At 40.6% G+C, this 24932-nt stretch overlaps 1 protein-coding gene across 5 annotated transcripts in view; it reads left to right on the forward strand.

Annotated features, from left to right (window-relative positions):
- SORCS2 (sortilin related VPS10 domain containing receptor 2) overlaps positions 1-24932 on the forward strand; it is an 806006-nt gene that overhangs the window by 645801 nt on the left and 135273 nt on the right. For all 5 annotated transcript variants that reach the window (XM_074951738.1, XM_074951740.1, XM_074951739.1 and 2 more), the window contains exons 4-5: positions 12760-12924; positions 18485-18558. In XM_074951738.1, coding sequence (XP_074807839.1) covers positions 12760-12924; positions 18485-18558 — 239 coding nt within the window. The remainder of the gene's footprint in view (positions 1-12759; positions 12925-18484; positions 18559-24932) is intronic.

A 24932-nucleotide genomic window follows, 5' to 3' on the forward strand; every position in this document is an offset into this window, starting at 1 on the left:
AATCCTGTTTCCTTTGCCAAATGCATGATAAGACAGCAGTGAAATGTACCCCTCCATTACAGCCTGTTCCTCTTCCTGAATCTGCATGGGAAAAAGTGGCGATTGATATTGTAGGACCCTTTGATACTGCTCCAATTGACTGTTGTTATACCATCACCTTAATAGACTATTTCAGTAAATGGCCTGAGGTAGCGTTTACATCACAAATCTCTTCTGCTACAGTAATTAAGTTCCTCTCTTCAATTTTTAGCAGGGAAGGTAACCCCAAGAACTGGTTTCAGATAATGGTAGTCAATTTACTTCCCTGGAGTTTGAAAGTTTTCTAGCAGAGAGGAACATTTTACACAGAAGGTCATCCCTATACTACCCTCAAGCCAATGGGGAAATTGAACGGTTTAACAGAAGTTTGAAAGAGAGTTTGCAAACGGCTAAACTGGAAGGGCGATTGTGGATAACCTTCACTACTGATTTCTTGCAATCATACCGGGTTACACAACATGCCACAATGCAAAGATCACCCGCAGAGTTACTGCATGGGAAACAGATGAATATTAAACTGACCATTGCTGGATTGTTAAAGTCACGACCTGAGGCCCCAACCGAGGATGATGTGAGAAAAACAGTTGAACAGAACCAAGCAAAGTCTAAGGCTTTCACAGACAAGCGGAGGGGTGCTAAGGAACCAAAGTTTCGGTTTCAGAGTAGCAGCCGTGTTAGTCTGTATCCGTAAAAAGAAAAGGAGTACTTGTGGCATCTTAGAGACTAACAAATTTATTAGAGCATAAGCTTTCATGAGCTACAGCTCACTTCATCGGATGCATTCAGTGGAAAATACAGTGGGGAGATTTATATACACAGAGAACATGAAACAATGGGTGTTACCATACAGACTGTAACAAGAGTGATCAGGAAAGGTGAGCTATTACCAGCAGGAGAGCCAGTGGGGACGGGACCTTTTGTAGTGATAATCAAGGTGAGCCATTTCCAGCAGTTTACAAGGACAGTAGGAGGGGAAATAAACAAGGGGAAATAGTTTTACTTTGTGTAATGACACATCCACTCCAAGTCCTTATTCAAGCCTAAGTTAATTGTATCCAGTTTGCAAATTAATTCCAATTCAGCATCTCTCGTTGGAGTCTGTTTTTGAAGTTTTTTAGTTGAAGAGTTGTCACTTTTAAGTCCGTAATCGAGTGACCAAAGAGATTGAAGTGTTCTCCAACTGGTTTTTGAATGTTATAGTTCTTGACATCTGATTTGTGTCCATTTATTCTTTTACGTAGAGACTGTCCAGTTTGGGCAATGTACATGGCAGAGGGGCATTGCTGGCACATGATGGCATATATCACATTGGTAGATGTGCAGGTGAACGAGCCTATGATAGTGTGGCTGATGTGATTAGGCCCTATGATGGTGTCCCCTGAATAGATATGTGGGCACAGTTGGCAATGGGCTTTGTTGCAAGGATAGGTTCCTGGGTTAGTGGTTCTGTTGTGTGGTGTACGGTTGCTGGTGAGTATTTGCTTCAGGTTGGGGGGCTGTCTGTAAGCAAGGACTGGCCTGTCTCCCAAGATCTGTGAGAGTGATGGGTCATCCTTCAGGATAGGTTGTAGATCCTTGATGATGTGCTGGAGAGGTTTTAGTTGGGGGTTGAAGGTGACGGCTAGTGGCGTTCTGTTACTTTCTTTGTTGGGCCTGTCCTGTAGTAGGTAACTTCTGGGTACTTCTGTCAACTTCTGTCAATCTGTTTCTTCACTTCAGCAGGTGGGTACTGTAAGAATGCTTGATAGAGATCTTGTAGGTGTTTGTCTCTGTCTGAGGGGTTGGAGCAAATGCGTTGTATCTTAGAGCTTGGCTGTAGACAATAGACCGTGTGGTGTGGTCTGGATGAAAGCTGAAGGCATGTAGGTAAGTATAGCAGTCAGTAGGTTTCTGGTATAGGGCAGTGTTTATGTGACCATCGCTTATTAGCATCATAGTTTCCAGGAAGTGGATCTCTTATGTGGAGTGGTCCAGGCTGAGGTTGATGGTGGGATGGAAAATTGCTGAAATCATGGTGGAATTCCTCAAGGGCTTCTTTTCCATGGGTCCAGATGATGAAGATGTCATCAATGTAGCGGACACATTTGGGGACAATATATACCTTCAAATCAACGGCACTGCTATGGGTACCCACGTGGCCCCACAGTATGCCAACATTTTTATGGCTGACTTAGAACAACTCTTCCTCAGCTCTCGTCCCCTAATGCCCCTACTCTACTTGCACTACATTGATGTGGTTAGAACAACATTGTTTATTGTAATTGGGAGAGTTTCTTAAGAGAGGAGGGAAGATGGTGTTTAGATGTTGCTTGTAATTATTAGAATTGGGAGCACTGGCTGTTGGGAGTCTGAAAGGACAGGAAACAGGAAGGAGGGGGGAGGAGTTGAAGAGGCTTAGGGAGAGCTCCTGAGAGTGCAGCAGTAGCTTGGAAAAGAGGTTTCCACTTTAAAAAGTCCTGTTGAAGTTTGTTAGTACCGTTCCTGGCTACTACAACAGAGAAGTTAACTGACGTGCCTGAGGTCACACAGGGAATCTTTGACAAAACAGGGAATAGTTCTCAGAAATTCCTGCATCTCAGCCTTAAAATCAACCCACTAAAGAATGCCTTTCTTCTAATATCCAACTACCGTATAGTTTAAAAAACAAAGCACTTCATCCACACAGCTCAGTTCATCCTGCCTCTTGTGTGTTGAAGGTTCTTCCCCTGCATCTCCCTATTTTTCTCAACATGCCCCCCGACTCTCAGATCTGGTCGATATCTGCTGTGTTTTAACCTCGGTAATAATGATGTCTTACTTTGCAAACAAAGACTGACTTACCTACTGAAAACTGCTGTTGTATGATGGACGCATCCCAGTGACTGCTGTGACTGAATAACAAGCACCCTTCTGATGAGGTGCATCTTCCTTGGCTATTAACATAATGTGAGCCATAAATAATTATTATTAGTAAGTTAATCAGTCTTTGTTATTCACTCCTCCAGGTCTGCTCAAATGCAATCCTGCAGTTGGACATGTGCCAGTGCAGAGACCTGGGCATAGCACTGTAAGCTTTCTGAGGGAGGGCTGGTCTGTTTTCTGCTTTTTATACAGCACCGTGCTGTGCTCTTGTCACTTTATGTTGTATAGTAGTCAGCCCATTGTATGTGGGACCAACTGGATCTTACCAGTGGCTTTCACTTGGGCTTAATTGAGCTTCTGCTATTTGTTGGTGATCTGGGCAATATCACCACTAAGTAGATTTTGCTTCTATTTTTCTTTTTTCACAGTCTTCTCCCTTAAAGTAATGGTAGTAAAACACAGGAGCCTAAATCCTCCATTACACATCTTTTACTACATATGTAGGGCCCTACCAAATTCACGGTCGTGAAAAATGTGCCATGGACCGTGAAATCTGGTCTCCCCCCGTGAAATCTGGTCTTTTGTCTGCTTTTACCCTATACTATATAGATTTCACGGGGGGAGACCAGCATTTCTCAAATTGGGAGTCCTGACCCAAAAGGGAGTTGCAGGGGGTTGCAAGGTTATTTTAGAGGAGTTACGGTATTGCCGCCCTGACTTCTATGCTGCCTTCAGAGCTGAGCAGCAGCAGCAGTGCTAGAAGTAAGGGTAGCAGTACCACAACTCCCCCTACAATAATGCTGCAGCACCCCTCCTCCCCCCACACAACTCCTTTTTTGGTCAGGAGCTCTACAATTACAACACCATGAAATTTCAGGTTTAAATGGCTGAAATCATGAAATTTATGATTTTTAAAATCCTATGACCGTGAAATTGACCAAAATGGACCGTGAATTTGGTAGGGCCCTATACATATGCAAGAAATTAAGTTAGTATTTTTCACTTATATTATCGCTCTTTTTTTTTTTTTTTTTGCTGCACTCCAAGACAGTGACAAAGTCTATACTTTATCTTAATAGCTAGCCTGACAATTTAAATGACAGGTTCTGTCTTTGAAACACTCGCATAACTCCAGTTAATGCTAATGTGAGTTATGCATGCACATCAAAAGATGAATGCACACCTAAGTGTCTTTGTTGCTTATTTAGATGCCATATGGTTAAGCAGAAAAGTCAGAGATCATTTAATAGAGTTTTATAGTTTCACTGAGAAATAGTGGAGGATTCCAAAGGGAATGATGAAAAGCTATAAAAAAGTTATGAAAAGCTTAATTGAAGTTTAGAAGTGATTAAAATCTATTCTGGTTTCTGGGTCCAAAGCTATTCAAGCAAGTAGTTATTCATTTTGAGCTAAAACCATGAGCTGTCACCATTTGATTCTGCTCTCCTGACAGTATGTCCCTGTTACATTCATGAAGCAGTCGCAAGATCTTTTGCTAAGGGGAAGATCTGTTGCTACTTGTCCCACTTAAAAAAAAAATCAAAGCTTGTTATGGAAAGTGCCTGATGAGTGTGCAATATTTTATCTGGAATATCACCCTCAATAAACAGTGTACTAGTCATGGAGTACATGTGAGTCTTTATGTATTAGTGGAGTGGTGATGTGGCTATCCAGTATACTAGCAGAGGTGTGCGAACTCCTTAAAAACAGAAGATAGAACTTCTGGTCTTTTCGGATAAGAGCATGAGATATCTGTTGTATATACTACTCAACTGAGGACTTTGGGCAAATCATTCCCTCCTACACTATCTATGAAGGGTGCAGACATGGTATTTCAAACATGGTATTACCAGCAGTTGCAATTGTATTAAGTGTTTTTCATGAAGTCCAGCTCCTGGAGGCAAGTTATTTGGTGAGAATCTCAGCTTTCATTTAAAAAAGTTTGAAGTCTCAAGCCCTCATTGTTTCAGAAGAAAGCTTGAGCCTGTCTCCTGATTTTTGGACACTTGGGGTTGGCAATGCTGCAAATGACCAAAAGTCGTGGCTGGATAGAAGTTGAGCTTAAGTGGCATCATGCCCTCACTCTTTCAACCCTGTAGAAGCCCCTTCATGTGACCTCTGTGTCATGTGGGCCTCATAGGTTTTGTGCTGTGTTTGGTGGAGCCAAACAAGAGTCTGTCTGTATGTCATCATTCCTACACAAATACCTGGGCGTATGCCCATGGGAAGTGATGTTTGCCCTGTTAACATTTAACTCTTCTAGACATTTCTCCAGGAATATAGTGGGGAATGGTGCTAATAGCTAGGCCTTGCTAACTCAACCTTACCCCTCCATGGATTGCTTGAGATTTCCCAGATTTCCCGTCAGATTTTGGGACAGTTGTTTGGAACAACAATCCCTATGCATACCATGGGTGACCAAACTTAGAATTACCCTTTAACTTTTTCCCTCCAACATCTTTTTTACATAGATGCATAATCTGTCTGTTTTGTTATTGTTTAGTTTAAAACCTGCCAAAGATCTAGCTAGGTGGACAGCTTTACAAGAGTAGGTTCAAAGGGATGAACAAAAGTCTGCTGGTCTTCATAAAATCTATAAATAACTATCTTTGTTTTAACAATATTGTTTTAATTACCACATACCCCCATGGAAATCAGTGTTTGACACATGATCCAGAACAGTAATAGCTTATCTTGAAAACAAATGAATGTTTACGATATGGATGACAGCTTTACTTTCTCTTTCGTGTGTGAGAGAATAGGCTTATTCTAATATGTTTCAGACTCTCAGTATCTTACTATGTTAGTTCACCCAACTTTGTATTTAGAAATTAATCTTGACTATAATGAGAACAATCTGTGTGGTTTGGTGGTGGTGGTTTGTTTTTAAATAACATGTAGATATAGTCATCATTTTGAGTTAGGTACCAGCAGACGCTGTCTACAGTCACTTTCATAGTGTTTCATCCCAAACATTGCCCATTTAAGAATTGCCAGGGGTGGCCAGTCCATATAGGCGAACTAGGCAGTCGCCTAGGGTGCCAAGTTAAATAGGGTGTCAAATTTGAGGGAAAAAATCAAATTTAAAAAAAAATGAAAAAGATGAAAAAAATACAAATAAAATAACAAAGATGCCATTATTTCAATTCTCATGCGCGTATGGAGGAATATGAATTATAATTCATTTTGCTACATTTCTGAGAATTTATTAATATGTCAAATCATTTATTTACTGCAAAAATAAATAATATTTCAGTGAGGTTTTTTTTTCAATTTGTGATGTAGGGTCGAGGTGACCCACTCCGCAATTTTGATAAGCAATAACTTAGCCACAATGAAACACATCCACCAGAAGCAAGAGCTGCAATGCTAGTGACACCTAACTCAAATATACCTCAAGATCGCATAGCCAGAAATTCACGTAGAGTGGAGATATCCCGGGTTGATACATGTCAAACAGTCATTTTAACATACATTGCAGGTAGATGGTTAAGAATCGAGCGAATACTGTGGAAAATTGTGTTTCTTGGTGCTAAAAAAATAATGTCTTTCAGCATTATAAATCCAAAATGTGAGTATCTTTAAGCATTATTAACCCTTAGCGTTATTATCCGGCTGTATAATTATGAAGTTTTCTTTGTTATAACTGGTTCACGTGTAATAAATAAGGTCTATAAAAGAAAAATAACAGCATTAACGCTTAATAGACTACGAAAGTGATGATGTCACACTCCAAGCGGGTAACCGTGAGGAAAGATTACTTTCCAAACAACCGGTGTTGGGTTATAACATCGAAAAAGGTCATTTTGTTTCCATGTAAACGCTGTAACTAACTGCTTTAATAGGTAAGTGAGTGTATGTTACTAATCATTGAACCTTTAAGCAGTGAAAAGACATGTTGGGATGGCTGCAATGTGGTTTAAATCGCCAGCCATCTGGTGTGTCAGCCATCCTTAATGCTATAATGCTAGCAGTTGGGAGCACAGTACAAAACAATATTCAAATGCCTCATGGCAGAAAGAGGAAAAAGATAACCTTCAGGAGCTGAGTATCATAAATGAAAGGCTGAGAGGGAAAAGGACCAAGCAAAACAGCAGGGATCCTTCCTGAAATATCTTCTCTTTCATCCAAATAAAGATGGAAGCAGTTCACAGCATCTAGATGAAGGAACTTGACTTGGAGAAGGAGGTTAGCTCACATCCGCATGGAAGCAGTTTGGAACATCAAGATGAAGGTATATTGCTTCGAGATGAGGACAGCTCACATCCACAAAAAAGCAGTTTGGAACTCAAGATGATGGAAACTTACTTCTAGATGAAGGTAGCTCACAGCATCAGACTGATATGGAAGTGGAGAAAATGTATTCACCTTCAGAGACACATGCAGAAATTGACATAAATGAAGTAGAAGGAAGAAAGGATGAGGAAGTTACAAACAAGTTACAGTATGGGGACCCAGCTCCATGGCCCAGATGTGATGACAGTGTCCGGCAAATTCTCATGGAACATGGACCCGAACAAGTTCATGAATTTCCCTTCCCTAAGGTTGGAAATAAAAGAAAATTCTCTGCTCAGCATTACAAGAGGAAACTTGTTAATGGGGAAGAAATTCATTGAAACTGGTTACAATATTCAGTGTCAAAGGACTCTGTGTTTTCCTTTTGCTGCAAGTTGTTTAGAAATCAAGCAATTGGTACATCACTTACTGAAAATGGTTCGAAGGACTAGAAAAACATATCTTCAATTCTCTCTTCACATGAAAGAAGTACAGAACATTTGGAATGTTTTCAAAATTGGAAAGAACTTGAATTACAATTGAAAAAAGGATAAACTATCGATGAAGAAAATTTACATGTGATCAAGGAAAAAGAAGAATATTGGCAACAAATATTAGAGCATCTGATTGTGTTAGTGAGAGTTCATGGTGGGCAAAGTTTAGCATTCCGCAGCCGCGGTAGAAATGAAAAATTATACATGCCAAGTAATGGAAACTTTTTAAAATTTGTTGAATACCTAGCTTTGTTTGTTCCAGTCATGAAGGAGCATCTACGTAAAATAACCGATCATGAAACATAGGTTCATTTACTTAGAAAAAAATATGCAGACTGAACTGATTCAAATCCTAGCAAATGCCATTAAAAATAAAATTGTAGAAGCTGCGCATTCTGCAAAATACTTTTCAATAATACTGGACTGTACACCAGATGTGAGTCATGTTGAACAAATGACAATGATCATTCGTTTTGTGGATATGGAAAAGTCTGCAGATGAAGATAACGTTGAAGTGCTCATAAAGGAACATTTTTTGGGTCTCATACCACTGAAGGATATGGCTGGAGCATTTATGACTGAAGTATTCTACAAGAGCTTAAAACAGTGTCATTATCTGTTGAAAGCTTACGTGGATAAGGCTATGATGATGGGAGTAATATGAAGGGTAAAGACAATGAATGATGGAAAACAATCCTAGGGCCTTTTTCATTCCTTGCAGTGTGCATTCTCTGAATTTGGTTGTCAATGATGCTGCTAGATGCTGTTTGGAGGCAAGCAGTTTCTTTGACCTGGTGCAATGTGTTTGTGTTTTTTTTCCTCAGGCTCAACATGCCGTTGGGAGATTCTGACTCGCCATGTGAATTCTCTAACTGTGAAACCACTTAGTCAGAGAAGATGGGAGAGTCACACTGATGCATTGAAGCCTCTTTGCTATGAACTTGGAAACATTTATGATGTCCTAATTGAAATTTCTGATGATACTACCTTTCCTGGATCATCTGGCAATACAGCACATTCAGATGCAGAAGCTCTTGCAAATGGCCTTTCCAAGTTCAAATTTGTGACTTCACTCATTTTGTGGTATAATATCCTTTTCGAGATTAACCTCATTAGTAAGCAGCTTCAGGAAAAGAATTTGAACATACATTCTGCTATTCAAAAACTGCAGCAAACTAAAAATATTCTGGAGGAATTCAGAAGTGATGAAGGGTTCGAAAGAACACTGGTAGATTCTCTCGAACTTGCTGAAGAAATAGACTTTCCGACAGAATTTGAACCAGAGCCAGTTCGCATTTGGCAAAAGAAACAGCAGTTTTCATGTGAAGGACGAAACACTTTTAATGCATTTTCATTTGAAATTGGACTGAAATACCACCTAGCTGTCGTGTACAAATCTATTCTGAAAATTTCATGTCTCTATTTTATCTGATCTCAGAAACATTGGTTGGACAGACGGATGGACAAACCGAATAATTAAGCCTCTGTTTAAAAAAAAGAAAAAGCTTAAAAAACATTAAAAGGAGAAAAGGGGCAAAATGTTTCCCAGTTTACCAAAAACCTCAGCCTAGATCTACCCTTGGGGTTTGGGGGTGAGGGGCACCGATTGCATGGTTTGCCTAGGGTGCCAGTTGCTGGCAGCTAGTCTAGGGCCGCCCCTGAGAATTACATTAGTAACCTGTGAGAAAGTTGGTGAAACATACAAGGAAGCACATTATAGCTGCATTCAGCTTTAATACCAAGGTGTGGCCCATATAGAATACTGGTCCTGATATGCAGTGCTCCATCTTTATTAAGGAAATGCAATTTTATGGTATAGAACTCTTTTGGGACCATATTTGGCTCATGAGCTGCACATTGGCCAGTGCTGCTTCAATTTATACAATTAAATACATTTTATTTGAATATTGTGTCCTTATAGGGGATCACAAAATGCTATACTCAGAGTTTATAGACACCTAAAGAGAAAAAAAAAAGACATTAAGATGTGATGAGAATGAAAGGTAAAATTTGTAAAGATAACATTTCTATTACCTCCCCTTATAGATTCACATAAAAATTGTATATTTCACACTCCCATGTAAATCATAACATTAAACAATACAGAATCTTATGCTGGTTATAGACTACATCCTGCTTACTTCAATGGACTAGTTATATGAACAAGGCAAGCGGGATGTGGCCTCATATGCTTGAAATGTTTTGTTAAAACTGAGAAAAAGAATTAGTGTGTGATCCTAGGGGTGTATGCAGGATGGCACCGATTCAGCAAAGTACTTGAGCCTATAAGTCCATCTCTATTCAGCAAAGCACTTCATGCGTTACTTTAAGCACACGAAAAATCCCATTGACTGTCTGTGTACAAGTAAATGGGAATGCTCATATGCTTAAAGTTAAGCATGTACTTACATATCCTATTGAATCTGGGCCTGTGAATAACCTATTTACAAATTTCTTTCTGAGGGACAGAGGCAATAAAAGCTCAGTCCAGCTGTTGTATCTGTGCAAGTTTACCAGGGAGTCCAATTTTTTAAACTGCAGTTCTACTCCAAAAAGTGACCGAGGCCTTATCTACAGTATGCGCTAAATTGCTGCCGCTGCAATCAACGCAGCTTCATCGATTTAATGGGTCTGGTGAAGACACAATAAGTCGATGGGAGAGCGTTCTGCTGTCGACTTAATTAATCCACCTCAACGAGAGGTAGAAACTATGTCGATGGAAGAGCTTTAAGGCAATGTAAGTTACTTCAACTTAAGTTATGTAATGTACATAACTTAACTAGCATAACTTACATCGACTTACAGCATTAGTGTGGAGTAGGCCTCAGTAAAAATAGTACCATTGTGCTTTACGCGAGGCACAGTCAACCTGTGGAACTCTTTGCCAGAGGATGTTGTGAAGGCCAAGACTATAACAGGGTTCAAAAAAGAACTAGATAAGCTCAAGGAGGATAAGTCCATCAATGGCTATTAGCCAGGATGGGCAGGGATGGTGTCCCTAGCCTCTGTTTGCCAGAAGCTGGAAATAGATGACAGGGAATGGATCACTGATGATTGTCTGTTCTGTTCATTCCCTCGGAAGCACCTGGCATTGGCCACTATCAAAAGAGAGGATACTGGGCTAGGTGGACCTTTGATCTGACCCAGTATGGCCATTCTTACGTTCTCAATAGATGCTCCCTGAGTGTGTTTGTTGTCATTTCTGTTTTCACTGCTGACTACCATTCACTCTTGTTTGCAATGCAGAGCCACCATAACTATGGGAGAGAGATCAGGATTCTCTGCTGGCTTGTGCATGATCAACTGAATATTTTAATTGTTTTAATTGCAAAATTTGTATTGTTGTTGATGTGTGAGCCAGAAAGAACACAGCTGGACTTTGAAATTCCATGTTGCATTTGCTGGGCTAGCGGTTAGTAAAATAATCTTTTTATTTACAAGCGGAGTACATTTGATCTGGAGACATGCTAAAAATGGAACCTCACAATGCCATTTTCAAAAGCCATGCTGTAAGATTCTGGCAGGCTTTGAGAGTGAAGAAACTGAAAGGAGTTTGATTCTTATTAGATTCTGCAACGAAAATATTTCTTTGTTACTGAAAGCCCTATATGAAGTCCATGCAATCAGACAGCCGGCAGCTGCAACTTTTATTAGGTTTGAGTCAAAGTAATATCCTGAGATAAAAAGGAAATGCAGATAATTGACTGGCATTTATTTTTGCAAAGCATCAAAGTGAGATTGCTATCTGATCCAAACAGAGAGAGCACTGTTCAGCCATATGAGGATGTTACAGACCAGTTTCATCCCTGGTGTGTCTCTGTTAACTTCAATTTAGTTACAGCAGTGATTAAGCAAGCCATTTGTTTATAAAAATAGCTTCACTACACAAAAGGATTAGCTATTTAAATGGTCACATTAAACAAGATATTACTAGAATTACTCCTTCCTCAGTAGTTGGAGCTCCTGCATGTGGCTTTATCAACCCTGGGACAAGGACCGCAATAGAAATAACGGGATTAAACTCAATACCTTTGAGATATGTGTAGGGTTGCCAGGCACCCGTTCTGACAGGAATGCCCGGTCAAAAAGGGACCCTGGTCAGCACTGCTGATCAGGCCGCTAAAAGTCCAGTCAGCAGCACAGTGGGGCTAAGGCCGGCTTCCTGCGGCTCCCAGAAGTGGCTGGCATGTCTGACTCCTAGGCGCAGGGGTGGCCACAGGCTCTCCGCACGCTGCCCCTCCCCCAAGCACCAGCTCCACAACTCCCTCCGCAACTCCCTGGGAACCATGGCCAGTGGGAGCTGCAAGGGCGGCGCCTGTGGTTGCAGACAGTGCGCAGAGCCCCCTGGCCCCTCCGCCTAGGAGCCAGACATGCCACTGACTTCCAGGAGCTGCCTGAGGTAAGTGCCCACTGGCCAGAGCCTGCACCTTGCACCCTAAGCCCTTGCCCCAGCCCTGAGCCCCCTGCTGCACCCCCAACCCCTCATCCCCAGCCCCACCCCAGAGCCTGCACCCCAACCCCTACCCCAGCCCGGAACCCCCTCCTGCATCCCGAACCCCTCAGCCTCAGCCCAGAGCCCCCTCATGCATCCCAAACCTCTCATCCCCAGCCCCATCCCAGAGCCCTCACCCCCTCCCACACCCCAACCCCCTGCCCCAGCTCAGTGAAAGTGAGTGATAGTGGGGGAGAGCGAGCGATGGAGGGAGGGGGGATGGAGTGAGCGGGGGCGGGGCCTCGAAGAAGGGGCAGGGCAGGAGCCACAGGGTAGGGGTTGGGACAGTGGTGTTTGGTTTTGTGTGATAAGAAAGTTGGCAAACCTAGATATCAGGTAGATACTTTGGGTACAAACCTATAAGGTGCTTAGTATAATCAGCTTGGACTGATTTGAAAGTTTATGGAGCCTGGCACCTGCTCAGGAAATTAATGGAAACTGGGTGTTCAAATCCCCTAGATGGCTTTGAAAATCTCAGCCACAGTGTGGTGCCTAATTCCTACCATCTCCTACATTTATGCAACAGAAATAATGCTGCGTTGCCTTCTAATATTGGCATTAAAAAATTCTTTATATAGAAACAGTGTTCTTAAATGTATTACCCTTTTTCGTTTTTAGATAATTCTTGTGAGTTCTTCACATAATGACCGGGACCAGAGCCTTTTCATGAGCATGGATGAAGGAGCCACTTTTCAAAAGCAGCCCATTACCTTCTTTGTGGAAACCCTGATTTTTCACCCAAAAGATGAGGATAAGGTGATTGCTTACACCAAGGAAGGCAAGGTAAAGCTTGGGTGTTCTTGACCATCACACAATGTTTCGTATTAACCTAATCAAGTTGTCATGACTTGCTGATTAGGTTTATATAACATGAGTTGCCTAAGGTGAAGGAATACCCAGTTCCTGAAATGCTCCTTTCTTTATTTCAGTAAATTATATCGGTCTCAAAATGCCATTGTCCTTTTAGAGTATTTTCATTCTCTGTCATTTCTTGTTGATACTGATATTGGCAATATAATCTATCCTGTAACGTAATTATAGTTAAGTACAATCCTAGAAACTTATTTTCCCCTAGAAATTGGCCATAAGAAATTCTATAGTGTAGTAGAAAGTTAACTGAGCTGAAATATTGGCTCCAAAGCCATTCTTGGTTTGTAAAATAAAATAAAATGAAATAAACCTTTGTTTAGGTGTAAAGCAGAATAAGATTCCGTGGAAACAGTAGATCTATAGAAAAGTAGAAGAATGCTTTCTTTGAAGTATTCAGATCATGTACAGATTTAGAAGTCATATCAAATTATTTGTAGACTTTCAGTAATGTTCTGGATTACTGCTCCTTAAAGTATAAAGATTTATGGCATTTTTCTGGATGTGTTAATGTAAACACCCGCAATTGAGCACATAATCCAGTAAAAATATATATGCAATATTTTTTCATAGCACCAGAGCTAAAGCTGTAAAATCATAGAGATTGTGGCCCTTATTCTGGTTTGTCTTTCTATTGGTTTGTATTGACATAACTCTATTATTACTCCTGATATATGCGACACTGAGTGAGATCAGAATCAGGCCCTTTAAGCTTTGTCACCATGTATGGAGAGTTTATCTTGCTGATGTGATGAAGGGAATAGAGGGCAAGTTGTTCATTCTGCAGTCAAGTATTGCACAGATATTACTGAAGTTTCGTTGAGCTACCTTTCAAGAATTGAATCTAAAGCTATGCTCAGCTGATCACCAGTGGTTCATGCTGTTCCACTATTTGCAAACAAGGCTACATCTAGAAGAACTAATGACAGCTTTGACTGTTTCTGCCTTACAAATATCATGGTGGATTTCTTTGTTTTGTTAAGTCAGTTTTAGGTCCTAACTAACGTACAAAAATGTTTTGAAAATTTGACAGCAGCAAAAATATTTACGTGGGGAAAATACAGCACAAAAGCCTTCATTGTGGAAACCTCTGTTTTCAGTTGAGTTTCTGGTGGAATAATCTACTAAGGGAAGTGGTGGAAGTGCCGATTAAAATTAGACTGAACAAAACACAGAAAATGTGCAGTAAGTAACAATCCTGTATTGGCCACGAGAAGGATTAGGTGATCTAATAGATCTTTCCTTTCTATCAGTCTTACAATTAAAGCAGTGAATCATAGGGACATGAAAGACCAAATCGTGCAGTCTTTACTCAAGATATATGTGAGAAAAGCTATCATTGGCTGGAAGGGGAGATTTACCTGTATAAATCTTGAGTAAGGACTGCAGGATTTGTCCTAAAAAGAGTAGAAGAGAGAAATTCAGAGGTAGAGACGAGGGGTAGAGAGAAGGAAGAGATGGAGGGCAAAGTTCAGAAGTGGCATAAAAAGAGAATCACTGTGTTGAAATCCATGGCCCCAGAGGTAACATACTCCTTGAGAGTCTGGATCATAGTCTGGATCCTAGAGTTTTATAATTATATTTCCTAAGTGAAAGAAAGATGTATCAGAAAACTCATGAGAACAAGCTCTCTCATTTTTACAGCCTAAATTTGCAGACCCAAGAAGTTCAGATAATTTGGATAAACTGAGAAGAAGCTTCCTAATCAACCCATTACTTGCAGTAGCATTTTTGAGTGCACAAGAAATGCAGGACTGGGCTCTTTGACAAATAGCAATCTGTAAGCTTCTGTCTCCTGGAGCATCTCAATATTCTCATGATTTCTGGCTTGATTTAGTACCTACTTCATATATATATATATGGATTGTTCTTCTATTGAGTACCCTGTATTTTATTTAAATAAAGCTCCAATCTCTAACTAACACTCTGTAAATGAATACAGATCTAGTCAGTGCGGTTGGGTTAATCCACTTACTGGCTTACTTTCTTTTTTTGGCTATCAAAATAATAATGAACATCAATCAGTTGTTCACTGAGACAATATAAATGCTTGATTTCATTTTTAAGACTTGACAGGGATCACAGGAGATTTTAATTGTTTCTTTGAAAACTGTGTGAGGGTGGGGAGAAAACCTGAGCTTATGTATTCTGTGGCCTTATAAAAAGTGACTACACTAATTTAGTGCAAGGCTGGTAATTAACAGAATAAAAACTAATTCAGAAGTCTTTGCTGAAACTGAAAGTTTTGCCTTTTCCATTAATACAACTTATACCACAAATCTAATTTCAAATTTGATTTTTGTCATGGGTAATCAAAAATAAAATACACGATGAGCCAGAGTTTTCTCTCATTTAGGGCCTGCTTCAGCATGATATTTTAGCACATGCATAAATTTAAGCATGTTGAGTAGTCTTACTGAATTTAAATTAAACACATTCTTAAATACCTTGCTGAAATGGGGTCTAGCTCATTACTCCTAGATATACCTCTTTTTATTATGATAAATTATTCCTTCCATTCTTGGTGTTTTAAACTCTTCAACTTTGTGTTCATTTAGTTGTTTTTTGGCCAACCTCTACATATTTGTATAGGATACATCTATGCCAAATTATATATCTTCTCCATTTTTCTAATCCTTAGCAAGTCATTCCAATTCACATCCTTACCAATTGTTGTTCTCCCCTGAACTCTCTTCATTGTGTCTTTCTGACTGATAAAGGGTGGTGGTATTCCAGAGACGCTTTCACCAAATTCATAGACAAAATGGTATATAGCCTAATACCTAGCCTAATATAGCCTAATACCGCCTATAATTTATACCTTAAACAGCAACACCCTGTACAGTGAATATCCACAATACATTGTCTCCTATTCTGGTCACTTTACTTCACATTTCCATGGGACAAAGCCCTGCTACTATGCATTATAGTGCATGATACCTGGATAGTGTTGTTCTTTGGCCATTCGTATTATTTCTAATTACAAAAATTAATCAAGAAAAGGTGCGTAACTGTACATTCTTAAATATGTAGTGTGACAGGGTCGGGCCAGATGGCTATGGGAGAGTAATAGAAGGCAGATATATTAGCCCCAGGCTAAGTAGGTCCCTTTTCCCTGGGTAAGGTAACAGGGAAGGTTCCAGAACAATCAGGAACCTTCTGGAAACAATTAAGACAGACAGGCTGATTAGAACACGTGCAGCCAATCAAGAAGCTGCTAGAATCAATTAAGGCAGGCTAATCAGGGCACCTGGGTTTTAAAAAGGAGCTCACTTCAGTTTGTGGTGTGTGTGTGAGGAGCTGGGAGCAAGAGGTGCTAGGAGTTTATGGAGGAGATGGTATGATGGGATAACATGATTTTGGTAATTAAATATTCATGGTAAATAGGCCTAATGGCCTGTGATGGGATGTTAGATGGGGTGGGATCTGAGTTATCCAGGAAAGAATTTTCTGTAGTATCTGGCTGGTGAATCTTGCCCATATGCTCAGGGTTTAGCTGATCGCCATATTTGGGTCGGGAAGGAATTTTCCTCCAGAGCAGATTGGAAGAGGCCCTGGAGCTTTTTTGCCTTCCTCTGTAGCATGGGGCATGGGTCATTTGCTGGAGGATTCTCTGCTCCTTGAAGTCTTTAAACCACGATTTGAGGACTTCAATAGCTCAGAGAGGTTTTTCGCAGGAGTGGGTGGGTGAAATTCTGTGGCCTGCGTTGTGCAGGAGGTCAGATTGGATGTTCATAATGGTCCCTTCTGACCTTTGCATCTACGAATCTATGAGGAGAATGCATTCTGAAGGTTCTGATTGAAATAAGGTAGTCTTTGAATGAATAGTGTTATGTATTGCGCATGTCATGGAAAGAGAATTATATCTGTGCTACTGACATTCCTTGTCTCAGTGTTCTTGTTGTTATTAGCACATTAATTTCTGAAATTAACTGTGGTGGGAAAGAAACCAAACCCAGTGTTACCAACTGTGACCAGTGCAGAGGAAGGGAGGAAGGTCCTGGCCGATCCCCTACCATCTCCACCTTACCTCTTTTGAGGTAGCTGTTGCTCCTTGGGGTGCAATCAGGGAGCAGTCTCTGTGCTTATTAGGATCCCTGTTAAGCAAGCATTTTAAGTAAGGCTGTCAAGCAATTAAAAAAATTGATCGCGATTAATCGCGCTGTTAAACAATAATAGAATACCATTTATTTAAATATTTTTGAATGTTTTCTACATTTTCAAATATATTGATTTCAGTTACAATGCTGAATACAAAGTTTACAGTGCTCACTTTATATTTTTATTACAAATATTTGCACTGTAAAAACAAAAGAAATAATATTTTTCAATTCACCTAATACAAGTACTGTAGTGCAATCTCTTAACATGAAAGTTGAACTCACAAATGTAGAATTTATGTACAAAAAAACCCCTGCATTCAAAAATAAAATAATGTAAAACTGGTTGAAGCACCAAGGGACATATAAATCTTTAATGCATCTGGCGTGTAAATACCTTGCGACGCTGGCTACAACAGTGCCATGCAAAAGTTCAGGTGACGTAATTAAAAAGTGGGCAGCATTATCTCCCATAAATGTAAACAAACTTGTTTCTCTCAGCAATTGGCTGAACAAGAAATAGGGCTGAATGGACTTGTAGGTCCTAAAGTTTTACATTGTTTTGTTTGTGAGTGCAGTTATGTAACAAAAAACCCCTACATTTGTAAGTTGCATTTTCATGATTAAGAGATTGCACTACAGTACTCGTATAGGTGAATTGAAAAATACTATTTCTTTTGTGTATCATTTTTACAGTGCAAATATTTGTAATAAAAAATAATATAAAGTGAGCACGGTAAACTTTGTATTCTGTGTTGTATTTGAAATCGATATATTTGAAAATGTAGAAAAACATCCAAAAATATGTAATACATTTCAATTGGTATTCTATTGTTTAACAGTGTGATTAATTTTTTTGAGTTAATCATGGGAGTTAACTGCGATTAATCGACAGCCCTAATTTTAAGCTTTGCAGAATTGGGGCCTTGAGCATTTGTAATTGGCTGGCCCCTGTGTGGGAAGAACCAAGGGAGGAAAAATTCCCTTATACTCCTTCCTCTTGAACAATCACAGCAGGGTAAGCAACAGTCTGCTCCAAAATGAAATTGTACATTGTTTTCATGGGAAACAAGATGTCATTGACAGAGCGTTTCACTCTTGTTTATATATATATATATATTTTGTGTGTGTGTATATAAATTTTTTGTGTGTATATATTAATGTTAAGGAAGTTTGTCTTCGTTTCACTTGATCAAAAAGATTCAAATGTTATTGCTTTGGAAAGCATTCTAGAAAATTCCTTGAACCGACTTTGATTTACGTGAAATCTGTCCTTTTAATAGCTTATTTCAAAGTCCCTTGGTTAGCCACTGTCTTTTAAAATTTAAACTGTTAGCAGTGTTCTACCAGCTAATATTTTTCTTTTTTCTTTGAAGCTCTATGTGTCAGTTGACTTGGGGAAAAAATGGACTCTTCTGCAGGAACGAGTGTCAAAAGACCATATTTTTTGGTAAGAGGCATACATTGTTGTTAGTCTCCAATGAACACATGAAAGGAAAAAGTATCTGATACTATTCCTCCTAAGTGTTTCCTGAGGCAGGAGGAAGGATAATAAAACAAATTTAACATCTTTTGCAGGGGCAATTCTAGTCTCCTGTTCTCCTGGGTCCAGTCTTGCAAATTCAGACTCATACTTACTCAGGCAAGGAGCCCCAATTGAATCGAATGTAAGAGTTTTCAGTACCGTGATCTACTGACGTTGGTTTAGAGAGAATTTTAATGTCTACTCAAACTGCACTTCATTTTACAGATAAAAGTGATCTCTAGAAGCCAGATGTATCAATCTAAAGCGAAAAATCTATAAAGTTAAAGGCTGAATCTGGCATTATCTACATCTGTATAGAAAAATGTTCATTGCTTGGGAAGCAAGTGAAAAGTCATGTTTTTGTCCAATTCGCAAAACATGTGCTGTCTTTCCACAAATATGGTGGGTTGTTTTCCCAGGGAGGAAAAGAACTGTTTGTTGAACTAAAATGGCCACTGTTCTATGAAAGTTACCCGAAGCCAATCTGTGAAAATGTGTGACTTGTTCCAGAATGGAAATGAAAGAGAAGAAAAATTGTGGTCAGTTGTGGAAGTGATCAAATTTTATATTTAACTAATTGCCTGTATTCTGTTGGGAAAAAAAACCTTAAAAAAATCTCAGCTTCCACATGTGGGCTTTAATATAATACAGAGGGTTTCATACAATTCTAATTTTAGCATTATTTATTATTATTTTGTATTCCAATCATACCCACAAAGTGCTAGACACTGTCTATCCACACAGGAAGACATGGTGTCTCCCCAAAAGATCTTATCATCGTAGTTCCTTTGGTATTTCTGAACAGCGTGAATTGCATTGCAGTGTATCTTTATCCTTGTACAGTCATCTCTGGCTTTCAAGATTATGGAGTTAGCCAGCTGGTGGCCTACACTCTAATGGACTTACCTAATTTCAGCTGCCTTCCTAACTAGTGCCTGCACTTGCTGTGTTCCCCCTCCCCAAGTTCTTTAGGCAATTGGGGTATGTCTATGCAGCAAAAAGTCAGTTGTCTCAGGCGTGGGGCGTTTGTGCTCCAGGGCTAAAAATGGCAGTGTAGATGTTCAGGCTTGGGCTGGAGCCTGGGCTCCGAAACCTGGTGCTCTACAGGTGAGGCGCTAGGGCCTGGCCAACCCAGCAGTGACTCTGCTGAGCTTCTTATTTGGAGAAAGAACAAGAGTACTTGTGGCACCTTAGAGACGAACAAATTAATTTGAGCATAAGCTTTCGTGGGCTAAAACCCACTTCATTGGAGGTCTCTCTTTGTAAAATATGGAGATTATAAAGTAAGGATAATATAGTAAATATATATATAAAAATATTATGGTCAGATTGGAACCTGGCAATCCATCCCAAGTACAGGTTAGCGTGTAGAGGCACTGCTCCAGAAGCGGGACCAGTAGCAAGCTGTGAGTCTGTGTCACGATCTGCTTCCTTCTTGGAAGCTACCTGTGTCACAGCTACCTGTGTCAGCTCTGGTGGACCTCTTTTCACCTGCGTGGGAGAAAGAATACCAACTCCTTTCCCCACACATACACACACACCATATAAAATACTATATATATGCACATGCACATACACATACACCAGAAGGAATGGACTAAAGGAGCTGAGAGAGGTGCAGTCTCATCCAGGTCATATGACAATTGATCCAAAAGAACAAGGAGGCACTTACAAGCCAGCAGACAAAACACTTAGAGAGAGCCTACAGAGATCATCACAGAATGTAGAGATGGAGAATCATCCACACAGAGGGGGAAGAAGCTCCTCAGAGAATAGTTTCCTAGACTCAAAAACAGGTGACAGAGAGACAGAAATAGGTCACTCCCTGGGTCACTCCTACTGTGGTTGCCTGCTGACGAGTCCAAACTATTTCAAAGACAGCGTAATCTGCTGAGTCTGTGGTAAAGACCGGACTCCAACTCAGCTATGTTCTAGCAACATCTGGGTGAAGGGACTCTGTGGGACTCTGGGTGTCAATTATTTTTTTTTAGTGTTTATATTAAAATGTTTGGAAAATAGGGAAGATGTGTGATGATCAGTGGTACCAGAGTCAGAGGGCCCATGTTCCGTGTTTACTGAGGGACTGCTATTGACAGGACACCAGTCTAGTGTAACAGGGAACGCAGGCTGGAAGCAACTCAGCCATGTGGACAGAGCAGTGCAAAGGGTTTAATAAAGTTCCATTTGTTCAACTTAACCTGAATTCATCTTCAGTCTTTGCATATGAAACACTCATACTATGGGAGTACCTAAAAGGTAAGGACAGACTGGGTTTACAGTACACCTCCACATCTTATACCATATAGTCTTAATTATATCATTCAAGTCCTCTCTACTGTGTATGGTCATCACATGCTCGTTAGACATCACACCACTACACCTTAAACTAACTTTACTTTGGCAGACACTAAAGTATCAAGCTTGCTCTCTCTTAACATTGAGCTAAATTCACTGCTGATGAATAGATGAAACTCTATTGAAATCAATGGAAGTGTGTCTGTTTACACCAGAAGAGAAATTGGCCCCTTCTCTGTCTCAACTTTACAAAACTATCTTAACATCTAGTGTTAACAAAACTGATTTTAATAAGGTCACTTTTAGTTCTATATTTATTACCTACTCCTCCCTCATACCCACCTATCCTTTTTCTCTTCGTTTTTTTGCACCCTCGGTTTGTGGTATTAACTCTTCTGCCAAGTAAAGTCCACATATGCTCTATCCTCTACAATTCCGTTCAGAGGTCAGGAGGCAGAACCAGACTAGTCAGCCAGTGGCAAGGAGAGTGTGACCCATCCCTGGAAGATCCAGCCAGAGATTTTTTGTTTTTTGTTTTGCTACTCCGCTGCAGATAGGCTTTTCCAGATCTCCTTGTTGCAAAGCAAAGCATGTCAGAAAGTGGAATTTCTGTCCAGTATTTTGACATTTTTTTAATGTCCAGAATGGGGATGAAAAGCCAAAATATTGAGAAGGAAAATAGGATAAGATAAAAATAAGAAAGAAAATAAGAAACATTTTGAAGACTTAAGAATAATAATAATAAAAAACCAGCTTGGAAATATTGAAAAGAAAAACTTTGACATTTTTCAGTTGAATCAAAATGTTGTGCCCTGAAAAAATAAAATGTAGATTTGCAATGGACATTTTATGTCAAAATATCAACTCAAAACTATTTAATTTCAAATTAACATTAAGAAATGAAATATTTTGTTTATTTAAAAGTGTCACTTCAGAAAATTGAAAAATTGCAACAAAATCATCATTTCTCCATGCAAAGTTTAAATTTCAACAAAACATTCTTTGATCAGAAACTTTTGTCACAAATTTTTGACCAGCTCTATTGCTGAACAGAAGCTGAAACCAACCAAACCTAACCAAAATAGGATGTTTTTATTACAGTTATTTAGCTTAATGAATTTTAACCCTGATTGACTCATGTTTTATCAGGTACTTAGCATACCTATGGATGGGGACTGTGGGGAGGTTTCTCTAGAAATAGCATTATTTGGCCTTGTCCTGAAAGAGGTGAGGCACTCACAACTCTCAGCGAATTCAGTGACTGTTGTGGGTTAGGCCCATTTTAAAAAATAAAAAACATAATGTAATAACAATTCCCAAGAGGAGAAAATTTCATAGTTTGGGATTCCTCTCACTCCGTTGACATACAGTGAGTTGGGCTCTACAAACCTTACTCATATAGGGTCAAATTCACCTCTGTGCAGAAAGCTAGCACAAGATCTATCCACCAGTTAAGTTCCGCTTAAGTAACACGTCAGTAATGCATGGGCTGCGTGTTGGCTGTCTACACAAGGGCTAACCTCACCCCAAGACAGTCATAGAATCATAGAATAGAATATCAGGGTTGGAAGGGACCTCAGGAGGCCATCTAGTTCAACCCCCTGCTCAAAGCAGGACCAATCCCCAACTAAATCATCCCAGCCAGGGCTTTGTCAAGCCTGACCTTAAAAACCTCTAAGGAAGGAGATTCCACCACCTCCCTAGGTAACCTATTCCAGTGCTTCACCACCCTCCTAGTGAAAAAGTTTTTCCTAACATCCAACCTAAACCTCCCCCACTGCAACTTGGGACTATTACTCCTTGTTCTGTCATCTGCTACCACTGAGAACAGCCTAGATCCATCCTCTTTGGAACCCTCTTTCAGGTTGTTGAAAGCAGCTATCAAATCCCCCCTCATTCTTCTCTTCTGCAGACTAAATAATCCCAGTTTCCTCAGCCTCTCCTCATAAGTGATGTGCTCCAGCCCCCTAATCTTTTTGTTGCCCTCCACTGGACTCTTTCCAATTTTTCCACATCCTTCTTGTAGTGTGGGGCCCAAAACAGGACAAGGTATTCCAGATGAGGCCTCAGCAATGTCAAATAGAGGGGAATGATCACGTCCCTCGATCTGTTGGCAATGCCCCTACTTATACAGCCCAAAATGCTGTTAGCCTTCTTTGGCTACAAGGACAGACTGTTGACTCATATCCAGCTTCTCGTCCACTGTAACCCCTAGGTCCTTTACTGCAGAACTGCTGCCTAGCCATTCGGTCCCCAGTCTGTAGCAGTGCATGGGATTCTTCCGTCCTAAGTGCAGGACTCTGCACTTCTCCTTGTTGAACCTCATCAGATTTCTTTTGGCCCAATCCTCCAATTTGTCTAGGTCCCTCTGTATCCTATCCCTACCCTCCAGCGCATCTACCACTTCTCCCAGTTTAGTGTCATCTGCAAACTTGCTGAGGGTGCAGTCCATGCCATCCTCAAGATCATTAATAAAGATATTGAACAAAACCGGCCCCAGGACCGACCCTTGGGGCACTCCGCTTGATACCGGCTGCCAACTAGACATGGAGCCATCGATCAATACCCGTTGAGCTCAATGATCTAGCCAGCTTTCTAACCACCTTATAGTCCATTCATCCAGCCCATACTTCTTTAACCTGCTGGCAAGAATTCTTTGGAAGACCATATCAAAAGCTTTGCTAAAGTCAAGGAATAACACATCCACTGCTTTCCCCTCATCCACAGAGCCAGTTATCTTGTCATAGAAGGCAGTTAGGTTAGTCAGGCATGACTTGCCCTTGGTGAATCCATGCTGACTGTTCCTGATCACTTTCCTCCCCTTTAAGTGCTTCAGAATTGATTCTTTGAGGACCTGCTCCATGATTTTTCCAGGGACTGAGGTGAGGCTTACTGGCCTGTAGTTCCCAAGATCCTCCTCCTTCCCTTTTTTAAAGATGGGCACTACATTAGCCTTTTTCCAGTCTTCCGGGACCTCCCCCGATCGCCATGAGTTTTCAAAGATAATGGCCAATGGCTCTGCAATCACATCCGCCAACTCCTTTAGCACTCTCGGATGCAACGCATCCAGCCCTATGGACTTGTGCTCGTCCAGCTTTTCTAAATAGTCCCAAACCACTTCTTTCTCCACAGAGAGCTGGTCACCTCCTCCCCATGCTGTGCTGCCCAGTGCAGTAGTCTGGGAGCTGACCTTGTTCGTGAAGACAGAGGCAAAAAAAGCATTTAGTACATTAGCTTTTTCCACATCCTCTGTCACTAGTTTGCCTCCCTCATTCAGTAAGGGGCCCACACTTTCCTTGACTTTCTTCTTGTTGCTAACATACCTGAAGAAACCCTTCTTGTTACTCTTAACATCTCTTGCTAGCTGCAACTCCAAGTGTGATTTGGCCTTCCTGATTTCACTCCTGCATGCCTGAGCAATATTTTTGTATTCCGCCCTGGTCATTTGTCCAACCTTCCACTTCTTGTAAGCTTCTTTTTTGTGTTTAAGATCAGCAAGGATTTCACTGTCAAGCCAAGTTGGTCGCCTGCCATATTTACTATTCTTTCTACACATTGGGATGGTTTCTTCCTGCAATCTCAATAGGATTCTTTAAAATACAGCCAGCTCTCCTGGACTCCTTTCCCCCTCATGTTGTTCTCCCACTGGATCCTGCCCATCAGTTCTCTGAGAGAGTCAATGTCTGCTTTTCTGAAGTCCAGGGTCCGTATTCTGCGGCTCTCCTTTCTTCTTTGTGTCAGGATCCTGAACTCAACCATCTCATGGTCACTGCCTCCCAGCTTCCCATCCACTTTTGCTTCCCCTACTAATTCTTCCCAGTTTGTGAGCAGCAGGTCAAGAAGAGCTCTGCATGCAGTTGGTTCCTCCAGCACTTGCACCAGGAAATTGTCCCCTACACTTTCCAAAAACTTCCTGGATTGTCTGTGCACCGCTGTATTGCTCTCCCAGAAGATATCAGGGTGATTGAAGTCTCCCATGAGAACCAGGACCTGCGATCTAGTAA

The sequence above is a fragment of the Natator depressus genome, chromosome 4, assembly GCF_965152275.1.
Source record: "Natator depressus isolate rNatDep1 chromosome 4, rNatDep2.hap1, whole genome shotgun sequence".
Lineage (NCBI taxonomy): Eukaryota > Metazoa > Chordata > Testudines > Cheloniidae > Natator > Natator depressus.